Source organism: Bombus pascuorum, chromosome 11 (assembly GCF_905332965.1).
Source record: "Bombus pascuorum chromosome 11, iyBomPasc1.1, whole genome shotgun sequence".
NCBI classification, from domain to species: domain Eukaryota; kingdom Metazoa; phylum Arthropoda; class Insecta; order Hymenoptera; family Apidae; genus Bombus; species Bombus pascuorum.
In genome coordinates this window covers 8,295,018-8,313,528 of record NC_083498.1, presented here as the reverse complement: position 1 = coordinate 8,313,528, position 18,511 = coordinate 8,295,018, and the positions used below count along the sequence as shown (strand labels likewise).

At 39.4% G+C, this 18,511-nt stretch overlaps 1 protein-coding gene across 2 annotated transcripts; it reads right to left on the bottom strand.

Moving 5' to 3' along the window:
• Positions 1–667: 667 nt before the first annotated feature.
• LOC132912263 (dual specificity protein kinase CLK2) lies at positions 668–13,090 on the bottom strand. 2 transcript variants are annotated; one of them, XM_060969579.1, is made up of 9 exons: positions 10,255–13,090; positions 6,269–6,347; positions 4,582–4,648; positions 3,066–3,179; positions 2,385–2,475; positions 2,149–2,328; positions 1,546–1,675; positions 1,221–1,471; positions 668–1,059 (listed from the first exon to the last, which is right to left on the bottom strand). In XM_060969579.1, the coding sequence occupies exons 1-9, from the start codon at positions 11,335–11,337 to the stop codon at positions 847–849; spliced, it is 2,208 nt and encodes a 735-aa protein (XP_060825562.1). In that variant the 5' UTR covers positions 11,338–13,090; the 3' UTR covers positions 668–846. The 2 variants fall into 2 exon arrangements, with proteins under 2 accessions (XP_060825562.1, XP_060825563.1); XM_060969580.1 differs by having other exon boundaries at positions 2,149–2,319; positions 10,255–13,082.
• Between the last annotated feature and the right edge of the window lie 5,421 nt (positions 13,091–18,511).

Sequence of the window (18,511 nt, the reverse complement as noted above, 5' to 3'; positions counted from 1 at the left end):
TGCGGTATTTTTATGGTTTCTGAAAACATTAACACGTGTATTTTACGACGATGAATTGGCGTCCAATGAATTTCTCTCTCACACACTCCCTCCCTTTCTCGCTCTCACTTTCTCTTTTTCGTTAATCTTAGTGTCAACACGTACGCATATATTTACTTATTTCTTAACACTAAATCTTTTTCTTACTACTAAACACGCCATGGTCATCAATCTATAACAAACAGAGTATAAACTGCGACCCTTCTTTACTCCAAACGTTGTTTTACAGTAACATTGTAATAAAATTAAGGGATAAAATGTACAGAAGAGTGTTTAGAAAATGTTTACAATTTCCCGAGATTTTGTTATGCTACACTGAGCAGACACACTGGTCTTTTTGCAAGCCACTAATAGGGACCTACCTCGTCAAGTCACATTACATTATCTACCAATATTCATATCTCGCAATTGGAGATAAGAATGGTAACTTGGTGTATTCAAACGATCATTCTCGATAATCTATCATACATTATATCGAATTTGAGGCCCACAGCACCATTGTACTACTGTTTTTTCCCTTTTTATTTTACATTGTTCATAAACAATACAATTTTGCAATTTAACCAACGTCGTTGTTGATCGTTGCTAACAGATTTAATTATACTTTCTAATAAAATTTCGAGCCTCCTTTCTTTTTATCTATTTGTTTAAATTCGTTTAGTTATTCGGTTTATGTCATCGAATCTGCTTGTAATCGGAAATGTACAGTCTTATAAGACTTAAAGGTATCAGAATAACGACGTGGGACAATAACGTCGTTGACAGTGGAGTGTCTGTCCAGTACAGAAGTCGGTCCCTTTCCTAGCTTCATCGTGAGAGAGAATGTGATCGCTCATGACCTTGTTGAGAATCGCCTGCTGCCCGAAGATCTGGTAATCTTTGATGTGCAGGTAACGCATCAAAGAAAGAATGTGCCAATGCGTCCTTCAGTGTTATCCTCTGAGAAGGTTCATATTCTAACATTTTTTGGACGAGATCGAATAGTTGTCGGTGCTCTTCATCGTCCGAAAGTATACAACGCTGTGTATATGAAATGAAAACACATTAACATTTAAAGATAATTTTAAATTAGAACATTTGTTCACCGCATACGAAGTTTTTGTTATTTATAGGAAAATAAACACTTTTAGACAATTATGTAATTTAGTGTAATATATTTAGAACAATGACTAATTACTTACGTGTAAAGGTTTGCAGTTGTCACGTACATATCTACCGGCTGAGCTCTTCTCGTCCCATTCTAATTTACCATGATAGAAGTATTTAGTTTTAGTCTTACGAGCCATACGATGTGGAATCGTGCCAAGTATACGTTCCATCATTGCTAAGTGCTCGCGGTTGTCGTGTGTTTGGAATAAGGTAATACCCAGGTACAATTCGAAAAGGATGCAGCCAATCGACCATACGTCACAAGGCTGAGACCATCCTAATTCTATAGAAAACGGGTAACGAATCAATAATAATAATTTCGTAATCTGAACAGCTGATTTTACGAAGATTACTCGCCTAAAATTACTTCGGGAGCTCTGTAATGTCTTGTACTAACGATCGTACTATGGTGTTCGTGGTCGAATGTAGCACTACCGAAATCGATGAGTCTAATATCTGTCCGTTTTACGCGCCTAATGTCTCTCCGCTTAAAAAGTAAAAACTTCTTTTACACACTTTAGAACACTATACTTGATCCCACATTTATTTTTTAGTTAATTGATATAATGCAAGTGTCACTTAGAATCAATATCATGTCAATCTATTTACAGTTCGATTAATAACATGTGAGAATTAAAAACAGATATCTCTAGCATATAAATAGATCTGAAATAAATTAAGTAAAGAAAGTTGGATGCTTTTCAATTTAATGCACTTTAACACATGCATACCTTTTACTGACACGAATGTATAGATCATGTTAAGTAAAAATAAATGAAGTACAATTATTAATTGCATTTCAACATTCAATTGCACTATTTTATAAATAAAATATTCATAAGTATAGAGATACGCTATTCCAAATGACACAATAAATTGTCTAATTAATTATAGAAATATAGAAAATATAGAATATAGAAAATTAATATAGAAAATATAGAAAATCTCATCGTGGCTCACCTTTTTGCTACTATATATGGTCTCATAATCGGAATCTACGAACAATATATTTTCTGGCTTTAGGTCGGTGTGCGTAAGTTTGTTATCATGTAAGAATTTGACGGCGTAGCAAAGTTGATATCCAATATGCCTGACATGTTCTAATGGATAAGGCTGGTAACTATTATCCCTCTGTAGATACTAAACAGTTAGGAATATGGAATCGATACATTATTTAATAAACTTGTTATACATACCAAGAAATCAAAAACGCTAAGACCAAGCATTTCGAAGGCGATGCACATGTGTCCGTGATAATTGAACCAATCGAGCATTTTCACACACAAGCTGAAAGTAACAATAAAATGTTAGATGAACACAAGAAACAAATTCACTATTTGTAAAAATATACATAGGCAGGAAGAATGATGCTAGCAAGTAGAAGGCCATTCTTTTACGTAAATATAAACTGACTGTTCTGCTTTATCTTTTATATATAAAAAATATTACTTGCACATAATTAGATCAAATATTAAATTCGAACATAGAATATTAAATTTAATTATAATATTTTGGTCATATTTGAACATTGCTGCTGTTAATAACATTAGGAGATTGTGGTATGCTGCTTCATCTCTAGTATACTATAGCATAGTGCAAAAAGTAAACATTCTATTTACATTACCTTCTGCTACCAAAGTTTTAAATATAATATGTACAAATTTGAACAATTCCTAAACCAAATAATACCTTATATTCTTAAGTTACAATTAAGTAAACTTAAGCTAAATTTCCTCAGACAAAAAAGAGAAAAATTGGGTCTTTGTAGGCGGAAATTTCGCCGCAGAATTTTCAGCTTATTTTTACACGAAGAATCACCCTCTTCTACTCGCCGCGATCCAGTCCCCACCAGGTCGAAAAACCACGCAAATACTAACTGTTGGCCTTCCGGATCCTTGGTCGCAATTTTCTCTAAGGCATTTATTTCGAGCTTCGCGGCTTCTCTATACTTCTCTACGTTCTTGATGATTTTCAGCGCCATCACGTGATCCCTGCAAACGTCATTGTACTTTTATTAGACGACACTGTCCACCGGACCGCCAATAATCCACATGGTCGGTAACATCATCGTATATACATAACGAAACACAAAAGCGCGCACGTCCAAAACGCGACAAAGGAGAGAAGAAAGAAAGGAAAGAAGAATGTGAAAAATGGTTCAAAGAAATTCTCCCCTGATCGGCATCCCGACAAGCGATTTCGTGACAATTCGTTCGCCCGTCGAGGCCTGTAAAACAAAGTGCAAGGCCATCCTATTATTGCGACTACTTGCGCGTCATTTTGTGACACTGCGGCACGGCTATTTCTGACTCTGCTATGACTCGAGTCGCGCCACGCACCTTTGCGATTTTCTTTGGTGCATGTTGTTCTGTGTGGACAGAAAGTCAGGATCAACAAAAAGAATATCCCAGGAAGGAAAATCAGGAAGAACTTGGAGGAAATTAGAGTAGGATAGGATAAGTACAAGATAATCTATAAATTACTTTACCATCAGAATGGAATAGATTCTTCCATATGTGTCTTAAATGTTTTACAAAATTTGTGTTTTATATAGTGGAGATTCATTACGGAAGCATTTACTAGAGAGCAACAAAAGTAACGAAGTATCATTTTTTTAAATTAGCACTGTATCGCCTAAGTTTTGTGTCGTGAATATGTCTACAAAGTTAGTAATACACAGAGCTTGTTGTTGTCTCCAGCAACAAGAGTTTGTCAGCGATTTGTAACAAGATAGAGAATCATGTTCGATGTGTATTAAGGAAAATATTGAATACATATGTCAGGCAGAGTATTTGGAAAGAGCCAAGAACATGCATTTGAAGACCGTCTTGCCAATTTGGAATCTTACAGGCTTTGTTGCAAGTTACCAGTGATAATAAATTGTCTTCTTGCACGGTAACAAGTTTGGTAACGAGATAAACGCGTGCAAGTAAATTTTGTAAATTATAATTGATATAAAATCGTCGAAATTATTACGTATTTCTTCTATCACATATGGTAAAACTCAGTCGAATGATGTGGTTTCTCGTAGCAAATCACTGACAGACTCCTTTAGCTGAATCTGCCGGATCAAATGATATATTCCTAGTTGTACAAGCAAATTCCTTGCTTAAAAATAGAAAATGTATATTCTCTACTTTAAGACAACAGCATTGAACTTGAGAAACAAAATTCGAATATTGCCTTACGTTGCTCCACAAATACTTCCATTATAAATTCCCAAAACCTGAAACAAAATTTTTAACACATATAGCAAAGAAGAACTTATTCGACATCTTAACAGTAAGTCAACTCACATGCCATTCTGTATATAAAAAGGAGACTAAAGAAAAATAGAAAAACGCAGACCCGAGGTAGGTTACCTATGTAGTAGTTACATTAGCTGCCACTTACATTTGCAAGTCCTTAACCTTGACAACTTTTCCAAAAGTACCCTCTCCTAGGGTGGCCAGTACTTTATCTGCAATGTAAAAAGGTAGATAAGCGTCCGAATACATCAAAGACCTCGCGTCTATGGAAGGATCGTCTGTGTTACTCTATGAAGGCCCTACCCTCAACTCTAAAACCTAAATTTATCATCGATGGACTATCTCGAACAACATTTAACATATTCGTTGTCTCATCGATGATAGATCTCGTATACATATATATATCAAACGATTTCTAAGAAAATTCTAACGAAGATAAGAGAAGAGCAACAGAGACGCACTTCCTGTTGGACGTTCGGCCGACGTGTGTTCTGTACGCCATACGTTGTGAACGGATGTATGATTTAAGTGAAAAAAACGGTATCGTTAGAGCTTTATGTTTTATCGATCGGAACTGCTGCTCTCCTAAAGGCCGAGGTACCCTAATCGTAAAAAATTGGCAGCCTGAGGACATAACATTGACTATCACATCCGGATGCACATGTAAAACCCGACGTCAACTATTCTCTGTCGCTGTTCCAGCCTTGAATAGGCTGGATGCATTGGAAACGTTGTGTGAAAAGCCATTGGAATAATGAGAGCGAATGTCCAATGTCCTCGTGCGCCTGTTCAAAGACAGGGGAACACGTCATCCCGAAGAAAACGTATCGACGAGATAGCGCAAGCGTGATCTCTCTTTGTCTCTCCTCCTTCCTTCGCCTCTCTGTCTCTCTCTGGCTCCGACATTTCATCTTCAATGACAGGAATGAAAGCTCGGTACAAGAGAAGAGGAATTTATATTGCAAATAGTATTCCGAGAAAGTTGATGTATTTGTACTTTCAGAGACATATGCGGATAGTGGATTCTGAGAATTCTCTAGTATACTTGAAAGAGTGGTATACTTTAATGAGAAATCTAGCATATCTATAAGTATTTAGAAGTAGTACATGATAGTGGGAAAGATATTTAAATAGTGGTTACAGAAAAATTAGTCACATAGTAACGTTTTAGAGTATTTTGAACATGTTGGAGCTAGTTTGGATATGTTTGAGGTAGCAAGTGTTGATCAATTTGCACTATTTATATATATATTGGATATACTCGTCGATTACGATGTGCAGGGTGGAGGAAAACGAATATTTGTAACAGGAAGAAGATCGCTACGACAAACACGTGTTGCCAAACCTTTCAACCATCTAAAGTCATTTTCGGAACCCCTTATACCATAAACCCATTAACAAACATTAATTGAAAAAGATGATTAAAAGGGACAGAAATCGATGTGAAAGGAGAATCAACCCTTTTCGATTAAAACAGACAGAAAATTTTCAAGGAAGTATCCAGTCTTCTCTCGACTATCATACAGAGAAATCACGAAGAAGAATCAAGGATTTGTCAAACTAAAACAAGTAGAACGACATCGAGGAACAATTTTCGAAATGGATCAACCCCAAACAAGCATACACAACCAAATACATAGAGACAAGTTGGAAAAATTCTACAACACAGAAGTTTGAGAACGAGAGAAGAAGAAAGGGGAAGCAGAGGCGAGAAGAGGCAAAGAGAGACCATGGGCAGATACCGTGGGTAACCGATCCGATCGATCGATCGACCAATCGATCTGAGGCTTGCTTAAATCTACTACAATGAGTGTATTCACGTATTCACGAACATCTATTTGCCAGGATGTCGCCGGATTGGTAAACAAGGTGGCCGTCTTCGTCGTCCTCGACGGAGGGCGGTCGTGGGCTCTACATATGGGCCGGTGGAATCGGTATCAGCGGCGCGTGCCAACAGAGGACCCAATCAGTGGTGTGGAGTGCACCGTTTGGTTGGTCCGGATCACATTGGTCGGTCCGACGATCAGTCCCCATGTGTTCGGTTTCATGACGAAGAGCCCCGACAGAGAACCAATTTCCCCAGCAGTCGTAACGTTGATCGACGATTCGCCAGTTGGTTGGACCAGAGAAGACGTAGTCGTTGTGGTTCGCACGTTGATAGGTTGCGTGTGGTCAATGGCCACCACACGTAAGTCGGCCAAGTTGTCGGTCATCGTTGACGTTGCAGGGTAGAGCGTGAGATCCCATTGTGGCCGAGAAGAAGAGACGTTGGAGTGTCCACATCCAAGAGCCGTCGCATCAACCGATCGCCACCACACACCGTCATCCACCACCACCACCACGAGGGCGGAGACCCGTGTAACACGCGGTAGAGGACGTGTGTAAGCACGGACGAACGTACGAGTGTGTCGGTGGGGAGGAAGTAGGGGGATACATCATCGTCATCGGTCATCATCGAACCACCCGATCCGAGCGCCCAGTCGAGACCATAGTGACCAATCCGTGTGCCATATCCGTTTCCATTCCATTCCATTCCATTACAACGGAGATGGTAACCCAACAATCAGAGAGAAAGGGGAGAGGGCAAAATGGTTTGCCAAGTCAGAAAGTTGCGGTTACGAATTTTACCATCGGCACAAAGCGAACATATTTTGTCATTTCTTACTATTATTACTTTTTTAAAATTTACGAATATGATTATTATATTACGATCATTATGTCTCATTTGTTACCTTTTACTTTTTTTTTTTCTAAAGATATACAAATATCTTTTCTATTGCTTTTTTTGCTTAGATCTTGTTTTTTTCCTAAACTCTTAAACTCGTGTTAAAGTTAGTTACTTTGTACATTGCATCGAAGGAGCTGTCTTACTTTAGCCTATGGAATATACGAAAATGGATATTTAAATAGACGCGTAAATATCGAAATAGAATATTACTTTCTCGTTTATATGCATTGAATTAGAGATCGAATTCATTTACAGGGAAAAAGATCGGTGAATGAAAAAATGTCGGACAGCTTCTCTCGAGTGCGCTCGTCACGTATTATTCTTTTCTCTAACATGCTCGGAGAGGTCGTCTTTTCTCTACTATATATTTTTTCTCAATATTTATGTTAATCTTCAATAATCTATAGAAACTCGGTGTACTTACGTGAATGCGCCAAATGAACGCGCCACGACGCTCGATCCGTCGTTTCGATCGACCGTCGCGACGCGTTCGTACGGCGCGCCAGTGAGGATCGATCGATCGACACTTCGAGTCTACCTTATCGACGCGCGAATTCAAACTGACTCGATGCATGAACTACTATACATGAATTGAAACGATTCTTTTTTTTTTTTTTTTTTTTTTTTTTTTTTTGAGAACGAGGGGACAAAACTGTGGTACTCTGTCGATCCTTATCGATTAAATAGAACTGTTTTTCATCGCGAAAACACATTTTGAAAATACATAATATAGTGTAAAGGTTTAATCATTTAATTAATTAAGAACGCGTACGTATAGAAAAATGTTTTAGAGAAAATTTATCACATTAATGGTTTGAAGAGATGTTACAAATTACAGTTTGCTAAACTCGATAACAACTTGCTGAATAAACTGCAGCTTCGATGGATCGTTGACACGGTGCCAACGCGCAATTATTTCGGATTAGTCGAACATCGAGCGTGAGATCGAGAATTTTTCAACGCGCCGACGCGGCATCGCAGTAAGTCAGTCGGCCAGAGGAAAAAAATTCACTTACGTAACTATAACATATAGTTAACTTTTCTTGTTAAAACGGATTTATCATCCTGGTACGAATATTCAGTGATGCTTCGAAAGACACTAGCCGAGTATTACGATGATTTGACATATTTCAAAGAGTTAGAATGCTCTAGAAGCGTTTCCCAACTCTCATTAAGTGGCGATCCTCTTTTATAACAGCCAAATAAAATAGATTAGTTAATAGTTAAGAATAGATCTATAAGAATAAATATCTAGAAGAATATAATCTCTAATCTAACGTGATAGTTACATGGATAACATAATTAAGTCATATCTGCCTTCGTTTATCAAAAGTCAGTATTAGAATTAACTTTGATAGTGTAATGTATGCAGATATATTGGAATAGATAAGCGTTAAAAATCTTTGCGAAGAAATTTTCTATAAAAATAACCATGCTAAGCACTGGTGCTTGGAACCCACAGACTGGCTGTACATATTTTCATTTAAATTAATTGTAAACTCTAATAATCTATTTTTATTGTTGCGTATTGCCGACAACTCGAACATAAAATGGATATTTAGATCGGAACCAGTAGAAAATAAAAAAACGAAACGCACTAAATCAGTATTGTTCGAGCCTTACTGTCGAATAAAGTTGACTCGCCCCACTCTGATGTGTCGTCTTCTGTTTCAAGAGCGAGGTAAAAAAAGAAAAATTCTTTCTCCTACAAAGACGACGTGAGACAGAGGTGAAGAAAATCGCGACCCAAGAGGCTTCAAAATGCTGCTTTAAATAACTAAAAATGTATACAGCTTACAAATTTTGCTTGCAGACCTGTATCTGCATATAAAATGCCTGAATGCCAACAGGCAGTAAAACAATACTAACAATTTATGATATCGATCACGGCACGAGTCTCTTAAAATCTCAACTATTCAAACTACTCCATCGACCTTTATAATCTCATTACGTCTGTTTTACCAGTTGTACGAATTTTTAGATTCTAAGTTGCCTTTCGAAGCACCACATGACTATCAAATACCAAACCTAATTCTCTGTTCCTAATAACGACAGGCTAGTAACTCACGAGTCTCGATAAGATAGCTCGAAAACGTGAGAAAAATTCAGGAATACGATTCTTGGATGACGAACCAACATTCGTATCATTGTATTAGGTCGTTTTATAAATCTCGTCGCTTTTTCGCTAAACTTTGACGTGAAATTGCAGAAAAGTACTATGAGCTCAATCGTCAACGTGTTCTCGTTTCCTGTCACCTCTTTTGTTCAAATACGAACGTTTCTATTCCTAATTCATCGAACCTGTCTGATTCAGGATTTGAGCAAAGAAGCTTTAGAATTTCCTGCTTAGAACTTCGGAAAAACAATCGTTAGCGTATCTTTACATCTGGAGTTTGTAGAACGATCAGATTAAAATCTTTAATTTTCACTTTCGCTTTTTTTTTTAATAATTCAGAAAGCATATAGCCTTAATTGGATTCCCAGTTGCTATTCTTTCACTATTTTATCAATCTTCATCAAATTCACGCCTATTAAGTACCAAGTGTCCATTCAGAAAACAGACGCGTCGCAAATGCTCTCAATTCGAGCTTTCGGTTGCCATACTTTCGCTGTTTTAGTTAACTAGTAAGGAAATTAAACGAAACTAAATTCTCTTGATTTAAGCTCTCAGTTGCCGTTTTTTCGTTTGATCTTCGATCAAAGATGCAACTTCAAATTTACGCCTGATGAAGGAAGCAAACAGTTAAAAAACCGCATGCTTCTTACGTAAAGAATAACGTTCGTTAAAGATCGATGAGAGAAGAAGCGTCAAAGACTTATAAAACGACCCAATAACTATCTCTCGGATGGACGCTGTACAAACACAAGTATCGATTAGTAGATCATCGCGGCTCTGGAATCGCCAGCCAAGGGTTGGACTTGTTAACTCGAGCGGAGACGCATAAACAGCTGTGAGAGAGGAATGTGTGCGGCAGGAGGAGGTGGCACGCAACAACACAGCAGCAGCAACGGGGACTGATCAGAACAACGTTCATCCACGACCGACAGCTGTCAGAGAAACCCATAGAAACCCGCGGTTCGACAACTTACAATCGCGTGCTGGACCGTGTCCGCGTTGTTGTTAACGACACTCGCGGCCATTGCGCTCTTCGACGCGTCTTTTCGCTCGCTTTGACGAGTACTCTTCCTATACTTGCTGGCGATTATATCTGTGGTGCTAGGCCTCATCTTCACTTGACCTCCTGCAGCCAATTGACTGTAAGTCTCTTCCATGGCAGCGTACTTCTCGATCAAACTCTGTATCTCCTTCCTCTTCGCTACTCTCTCGGAGATCGCCGGATCACTTTCCTCGGAGTCGATGATCGGAAGGACGCTGACATCGTTGACGTTTTCTCTGACTACGCTACTCGTTGGTGTCTTGTCAGGATCATCGTCCTTCTCTTTCGACACCAGAGGCTCCACTTTCATCGGCCGAACTATTCGAAGAGCAGCGGACGAAGATTCCAATTGCTCGCTTTTACCGTTTCTATACGGTCTCACTTTTCTCGTACGCGTCTCCGCGTGGCCAGATTTGTGTCTTCCGTATCTACGATATGCGTCTGAATTTTGTAAAGCGTGTTTGTCTACACGATGATAACCGGGTGTTTTCTCGCGTTTGAACTCTTTCGCGGTGGGAGATCTCACGTAGGGATACGCTTTTTCCGAGAGCACCACGCTGGTTTGGCTCTTAATCACGGTCCGGGTCATCGAAGGTTCCAGGGTCTTCTCGTCGCGGACAAACGGGCTGTCTTCGCGACGATAATAAGCGTGATCTCGATCTCGTTCGCGAGTGCGTCTGTACTCGATGGACGGTCGATCCGTATGATCGTGATGCTTCTTTCTCGAATATTTGTCCAGGATTGTACAGTACTTGTCCTCTAAACGTGCTCTTGCGCTGTTCAATTGACTGACGATCGGCGATGGTCTTGTAACAGATGGTTTGTTCCCCACGTTGTCGTTCACCGTAGACATTCCTCGTACTCTGGTGGTTAATCGTTGTAGGAGATTCGAACACGAGTCGCTGAGGAGCTGAGTGACGCTCGTCGTGGTCGAAGAGCGCGCGTATCGACTTCGCCGACCCGTCGAATCTTGACGAGACGTCGACATGTTGTCGCGTGGCGCGAAGATGAACATCGAGACACAGTTTCGACGCTCACGCGGCTATCTATTCTGATTAATCCTTATAAACCTTTGATTTCGATGGAAATCAAGTGGAAAATTCTCGATAGTCCGATTAATCGATCTACAGTTGCAAGGTTTCGATTTCTGTCAAAAGTAAGTTGAAAATCTTCGTCCAATTATCCACTCGATTGGTTGATTCTTTCAAACCTTTTACCTTCATGAAAAATCTTAGTAAACCTAGAGAAAATAAAGTAGAAAATCTTCCAGCAATTTGATCGATGGCTTAACGATACCTGTCAGAAGCAAATACAAAATTCCTCGTCTAAGTAATTAGTTCATACTTCCAAAACTTGGATTTCGATCAAAACCAAGTGGAAGATCTTCGTCCAACAATCTAATCGATAGATTTCGATAGAAACCAAATAGGAAACTCTCGATCAATTGATCCGGTGCTTGGCCACTGCTTCCAAATCTTCGATTTCAATAGAAACAAATAGCAAACTGTTCGTTCAACGATCTGATGCTTGCAAGTGTTCGATTTCGATCCAAATCAACAAAAAGATCTTCATCCAACGATTTGATTAATCGATTGTTAATTCCAAAGTTTCGATTTCGACTAAAGCCACGTGGAGAATCTCCAGCCAACGATCCAATGTTTGATTGACGACCGAGTCTTTGATTTCGATAGCAACTCTCAGAAAAGTTGATCTAAGAAACTCTTCGTGCAACAATCCAATGGAATTCAACTTCCCGGACTACATTCCACACGGCAGCTTCCTTCGGTAATTCTGTTTGTTTTCGCACTTTGAATCGCGCGATTCGATACGCGTCAGTTTTCCCTCGCGTGCGTTTCCTCGAATATCCAACGCGAGACAGCTCTTCGGACCGTGGTTACAACAGGCTTCAAGGTCGTGCCGTTAGAGCTTGCGGAGTGTCCTCAGCGTGACACAAGCGACGTTGTATCTTTACCCTGTGTCGCACAACGGCTGCGAGAAACAACAGTCGACTCACAGATTCGACTTGATTGCAAAATCACACATACACACACGCGCGCCAATATACAGAAGACGATCGAGAGATTGAAGGATTATACAGATTACTCGGAAGATTAGAAAAGTGATCCAGCGACGATTGCCGGAGAATTTCGACGCGGACCTGGCCGCAGGTTCATCACTCGGCCGTAGGTGCGAGCATCGTGCAACAGGGACGCCGACGAAGGCACTAAAGAGAAGCACGACCACAACGGCGGTCACGGAGACGACGGCCGACGTCGACCGTTCACGAAGACGAGGAGGAGGATTCGGTGCGCCCCGCCAAATACTCTCGTCGCACTAAAAATACCGGGCAGCGGTGGTGAGCTACACTCTCCGACCATTCTACGTCTATCTCTGCCTCTCTTCCTTCAAACTCTTCGTACCTCGTTCCTCTCTTATACCGATATCTATTTCTCTCTCTGTCGCGTACGAAAACGAATAATCCGTGCTGCGATGAGGAACAGAAAGGAACCAGTAGGAAGGAAGAGACGAAGAGGAGAGAGTGGTAGAGTATTACGTAAATTTGTCCCTCGCTTATTCGGAATGGCGAAGTTCGGCACGCTCCTCAGGATCGGGTCTTGGCAACGTCACCGCTTCCTGGTGCACGACGAGGTCGGAAGCTAACGGTGCATCATTGTCACTGATGGCGTTTAGGGTTCTGGTTATTATGGCGCGGTACGGTCGTGTTCTCGCCAACTCGATATCTCGTAGAAATCGAAATTGTATTGTACGTAGGTTGTTTGCATGGAATTTCACTTTCAAGTGTTTCATCGGTTAATTACAGTTCCAGGGCTGTCGAATTAGGACCACGTGTAGAAACTTTATTTGGAGAATAACCGCAGCAACTTTGGCTCAGAAGTCTCAGGCTAATTATTACGTGTTTGCTTCAGATCGAGAAATATTAAATGATCGCTAGAAGACGTAAAGAAACACCATCTAATGTGGTATCTTGTGTATGACAAAAGAACCGATTAATGGATTAACACGTTCTCTAGAAAGTACACTTATGTCGTTCGAAGTTCACGATCTACATCAGATATCGAAGATTTGTGAAGAATAAAAGGTGCTTAAGACATTTCAGTGCGCAAGTGTATGTCATATATACTCGTATTATGTCAGATAAAAAGCAAATTGTCCTGAATTGTAAAAATGATTATTAAATACATACACAATCAATTATTTAATGCGTTTCATTTATTATTCCATTTTGACATTAAAAACGTCATTAAAAATATCTCTAAGCCTAATTAAATCCTCTGTACTTATTTTTGACTGTTACGTTATCAGATTCGGGAACAAAGATTCTCCACAATTTGGGCAAGAAAAATGTTTATCAAGACAGTAAAGATAATATAAAGATCCTATATAACGAAGCATACAGAAAAACGTATAATCCTCAAATGGAGGCAAATCAAGATACAAATGAATTAATTTCATTTCCTATTAAAATTCCGCCGCGCCTCTCTATGGTACTTTACTAAAAAGGTAAAAACTACCGTAAGTTTCGAGTGATCCTAATTCGATGGCGATGGACTGTACACTACAAAGTGCTGTATGAATAGGGGGGCGTTTTCGCACACGCGTGCCTGATGTTTCTTAGTCTCTCGTTCGTTTTCTGTCTCTCCGCTGCGCACCTTGACACATATAGAAATTACGAAATCGGAGGAGGAGCGCGGTTCGAACGGGAGCAACGGAGCTTTCGTAGCATTAAATTCCGATCTACGCCGGTGACGGATATACGTATTGCGCGTAATTAGAGCGCGCTCCATCGGTTTTTGCGAGATCGTTGCACCATCGAAAAGATTCTGACATTGGAGTGCAAGAGATGGCGAGAATCGATGCTGTATAGTACACGACGGCTTCACTATTGGTGTTCATTATCGGTGTTCATTAGTAGTCGTAGAATTTCTAGTTTGGCTTTTGGATCGTTAAAACGCTGCCAATCGATCTTTGCGAGATCGTTACACCATCGAGAAGATTTTGATGTTGGAGCGCAAGAAGCAAACTATCGACGCTGCATGGTATGGCTTGACTATCGATGTTTATTATTATCGTTATGTTCATTGGTATTCGTAGAACTTTTAAGTTAATTTTGGTTAATTAGAACGCGGTCCATCAGTTTCTGCGAGATCGTTGTACGCAGGCACAAGCTAAATTTCAATGATGCTCTAAAACGTGTCATTGGCCTCCCACGTTGTCAAAACATCGTGTGGATATGTTTCTACTTGGGGTAAACATACTCGTTAAGAAACTCAAACCACTAATGAACAATGCGAGTATTCAGAGAATCGTAAACCTATCGAAGTGATAATAGGCAAAATAGATAAGGAATACAAATTTTGCCATCACCTTGACGAATATCATATATAGAGAAGTTCGAACGACGGAAAGTAATTGATGGTCGTAAAAACCCAATGGACTTCGATAATATAATATACTTATCGGTATGTCAAACAACATTGACACAATTTCTTCTATATCTGCTAACGAAAACAAGTTGATATATAGCGTAGAGAATACTTGCGCTTTTACAACAATAATTTACTCGTCTAGCAATGAATTTATTTGTTTCTGGTCTTGCAATTTTGTTTACAGTAAATGAATAAATATTAAAAATAGAACACAGCGATTTGTACCGCGTAGAAGATGAACTAGCGTGTCCTTGCTGGTAGAATATCACGATAAAATTGCTTTTTAAGGGCTAACACATGATTAAAAAAATGTATTTGCATTTATCGAACCATGTGGGTCTATTTTTTCTGGTTTGAAAAGTACTTTATCTTCAGATTGTTTGATTCATAAATTATGAGTCAGACAGGGAAGGTTGTTCTAATCTGACAGAAAAAATATTGGCATATTCAAGCAGTGATATCTAAATCTGGTGAATACATCTCCACGTCGTATATTATTCCTGATACTACTAATCGTAACCTGTGTATCATTGAAAATATCTTTCTGATCACAGATGATTCTCGTAATATAATGACCAGATGCCGGACACCGTCATATGAAACAGTTCACCAATTGCTCATCAGCCAGATACTTCTTCCATAAGCAAACAAAAACCAGATATACTGTATCTCAAAAATCATCATACGACATCAAAGAACAACTTTATGGAAAGTATTTAATCACTGTATATCAACCGACTATTAATAAACTGTGGCTCTTTATATAATTGTCTTTTAACAATTGTCTTTTTAAACCCACGTAAGGAAATCGAATGTAGGGAAAAATTTTCTTCCGTTTCTGGGTATTGTAACAAGTATTCTACTTCCGATTTTTATATATAATTGTGCATTCTCTGTATTTTAATATTCACCGATTCATTGTCATCGATTATTAATCAAAAGCCCCCTGCGTCGATAAATGAAGAATCAAACTTAACATTTTTCAAATTCTTGTTAAAATGTGAATTGCACGTTGATCAAAAGCTTCTTTCATAGTCAAAGTACACTATTCGTCAAAAAATCGTCGAATTCTAAATTCTAAACATCGAACCAACGAAGTACGTTGGTCAGTGGAAGAGTTCGCGAACTATTAATAAAGTCTGGGCCTTTTGTCTTCAAGGTCGCGGATTCGATGATATCGATGTCGCGGGTTTCCTACAAAATAGTGGTATAAATACGCGTCGCGTTAGAAAATAACGGCGCAGTTCACGCTCGATTCTCGCCCACAAGTTCGCGTTTCGCGCGGAACTTTCCTGGCATCAACGGAAACCGTTTCTGCCTGCGTGCATCATCGGCCGTTTCCGGGAGAGAGGAAAATAAAAAAACGATGATTTAGAGCCAACGTGGTGGAATTAGCGCGAAAATATAGCGTAAACGTTGGTTTAACGACAAAGAAGCGCAACGTTTATGACAGCATTCAGTACACGAACAATATGTCTGTCTCGTTCAGTGACTGTTGTTTGATAAATTTTCACATCCAGTTTTAAAAACATCTATCCGCCACGGAATCATTGGTAGCAAATATATATTTAGTCAGTGAAATATTTTGAACAAATTCCACATCATAGACACGACTGTGTTACAACGAAGAAGAGGCTTAGAAACGATTCTGTAACGTACATTCTGAGAATGAAAATATTTTTCTCACAAGAGTTCTCCTCCTCTGTGAGCTTCCATGGCCGAATCTCGAGCTTCGATGTTTATCTGCTTGATAACAGGGTTGATAAGGAACTTGTTTTTCCAGTGAGAAATATATTTGATTTCGCGTGATTAAAAATTGATATTGAATAAGTATAGCGCATAGTTATTCGACTGATTTTACTAAATTTTGTACTACTTGTTCGACATAATCGATTATGCGTTCTTTGTGTCCTATAGAGTTGTATATCGAATCAACGACGTGACGTTCATGGCCCTATACCACTTGTCTGACAGAGCCACTGACGCACAGCGACCTATACTACTTATTCGATACAAACGATGACGCACTGTATGCGTCCTATGAAACTTAGTGATCACAGGACATAATGTTTATTGCCCTATACTACTTGTCTGATACAGCCACTGACGTACAACGTGCAAGCTATATTACTTATTCGATAAAAACGATGACGCACCCTATGCGTCTTATGAAATTTAGTAATCACGGGACACAATGTTTATGGCCCTGTGTTACTTGTCTGATACAGCCACTGACGCACAGCGTGCGACCTATATACTTGTTCGACACGAACGATGACACACTCTATGCGTTCTATAAAACTTGTATAATCGTAAGACGCGCTGTTTACGATTCTATACTATTTGTCCGACACGGCTACTGACGCACGGCGTGCGACCTATGCTTCTTAAACGACACAAACAGTGCATAGTTATTAATCGTGCCAATGAGAGAAAATAAATTTGAACAACAAATGGATACAAGTCAAGCTCCGAAGTGAACGAATTGTTGCGACATAAAGTCTCTTTCTGTACATGTGCTCTAGACAGAATTCCAATTTAATAATTGGTAATTCTGTTTTATATTTTAAACGCCATTAGTAATCCTCGTGGTATATACGATGTAAATTACAATTACAAATACCCTGAAATTAAACAAACCTGTAACCAAAACTATCATATAGCGATCACTTGTGAACGAAAAAGAGTTATCCAATGAATTTGGGATCAAATCCCTAAAGCAACTAGGAAGTGGAAAGAACAAAGGCCGCGAAGAAAGAAGATGAACCGACCATACCACTGCGATCTCCGACTGTATTTCTCCGCTCGACGTTCGCACGCGTGTTTATCGTGGTCGTGCGTACGAGCCTGCCAAATATAACCAAGAAGCGTGAAACGCGTGCGCCACGATCGCCTCGTAAGAGCAGAGGCGAGCTAGAAAGCTCGCGGCGGGCTAGTCGTCAGCCGGCTCGTTTAAATGTTAACGCGAGTGGCTGGTTAACTAGCGCTTTACTCGCTTGCTCTCTGGCTGTTTCATTGGCCCGTTCCATGTCACCGTTGCTGCTGTCGCGCTATGGCAGAGGGCCAACCGAAACAAGTACACGCGTAGGCGAATCGCGTGTTAGGCTAAGTTCTGGCTTAGGTAAGTTTTATCCCTGATATTTGTCAACGACGTTCCACCCTTCCCTTTCACAGACGTAAAATACGATCCTATGTCTTTGTGTTGGTGTAACAGTTATGCTGCGCAACTATGGAGGAAGAAAGTGTTTTGTTAACTATCATCAAACAGATGTAGGGTCTATTCGGATTCTGCCATTTATTTCAATATTCGATTAAAATCAAATATTTTATTCCAGTTGGAAGATAAAATTCTAATGTGTATTTTTGTTTCCATAAGATTAAAAGAACGAGATTCTACTGGGGGTCCGTTTGCACCTGACCTTCTAACAGGTTAAAGAATCAATTTATGGTACAGAAAATGTATAATACTTTCTTAACAGGATGTTATACTTTATTGTACTTTTATACTGCATCAAGAGACAAAATATCTATATTCTATTGAAAGGTAGAAAAAAGCTCATAGTTTCTCCATAGTTGGGCAGTGTATGTACCTACCGAGATATCCGTCTGAATGATTTTGCTTTACACGTCATTTTGCATAAATGAGAAAACAAATTCACATGAATAGGACCGATAGGAAATATATCCAACAAATATCTCACCATATTCAAAATGACTCGACTAGCGAAAATCTCAGAAACA

Bases quoted from the DNA above. Each gene is read 5' to 3' on its own strand.
- LOC132912263 (XM_060969579.1), bottom strand. From the start codon at position 11,337: ATGTTCATCTTCGCGCCACGCGACAACATGTCGACGTCTCGTCAAGAT. The intron at 4,649-6,268 runs GTTCGTGAATAC...TTTACATTGCAG, and splicing joins CGACATCCTGGCAAATAGAT to ATAAAGTACTGGCCACCCTA. The intron at 1,472-1,545 runs GCGAGTAATCTT...CGTTTTCTATAG, and splicing joins AGCTCCCGAAGTAATTTTAG to AATTAGGATGGTCTCAGCCT.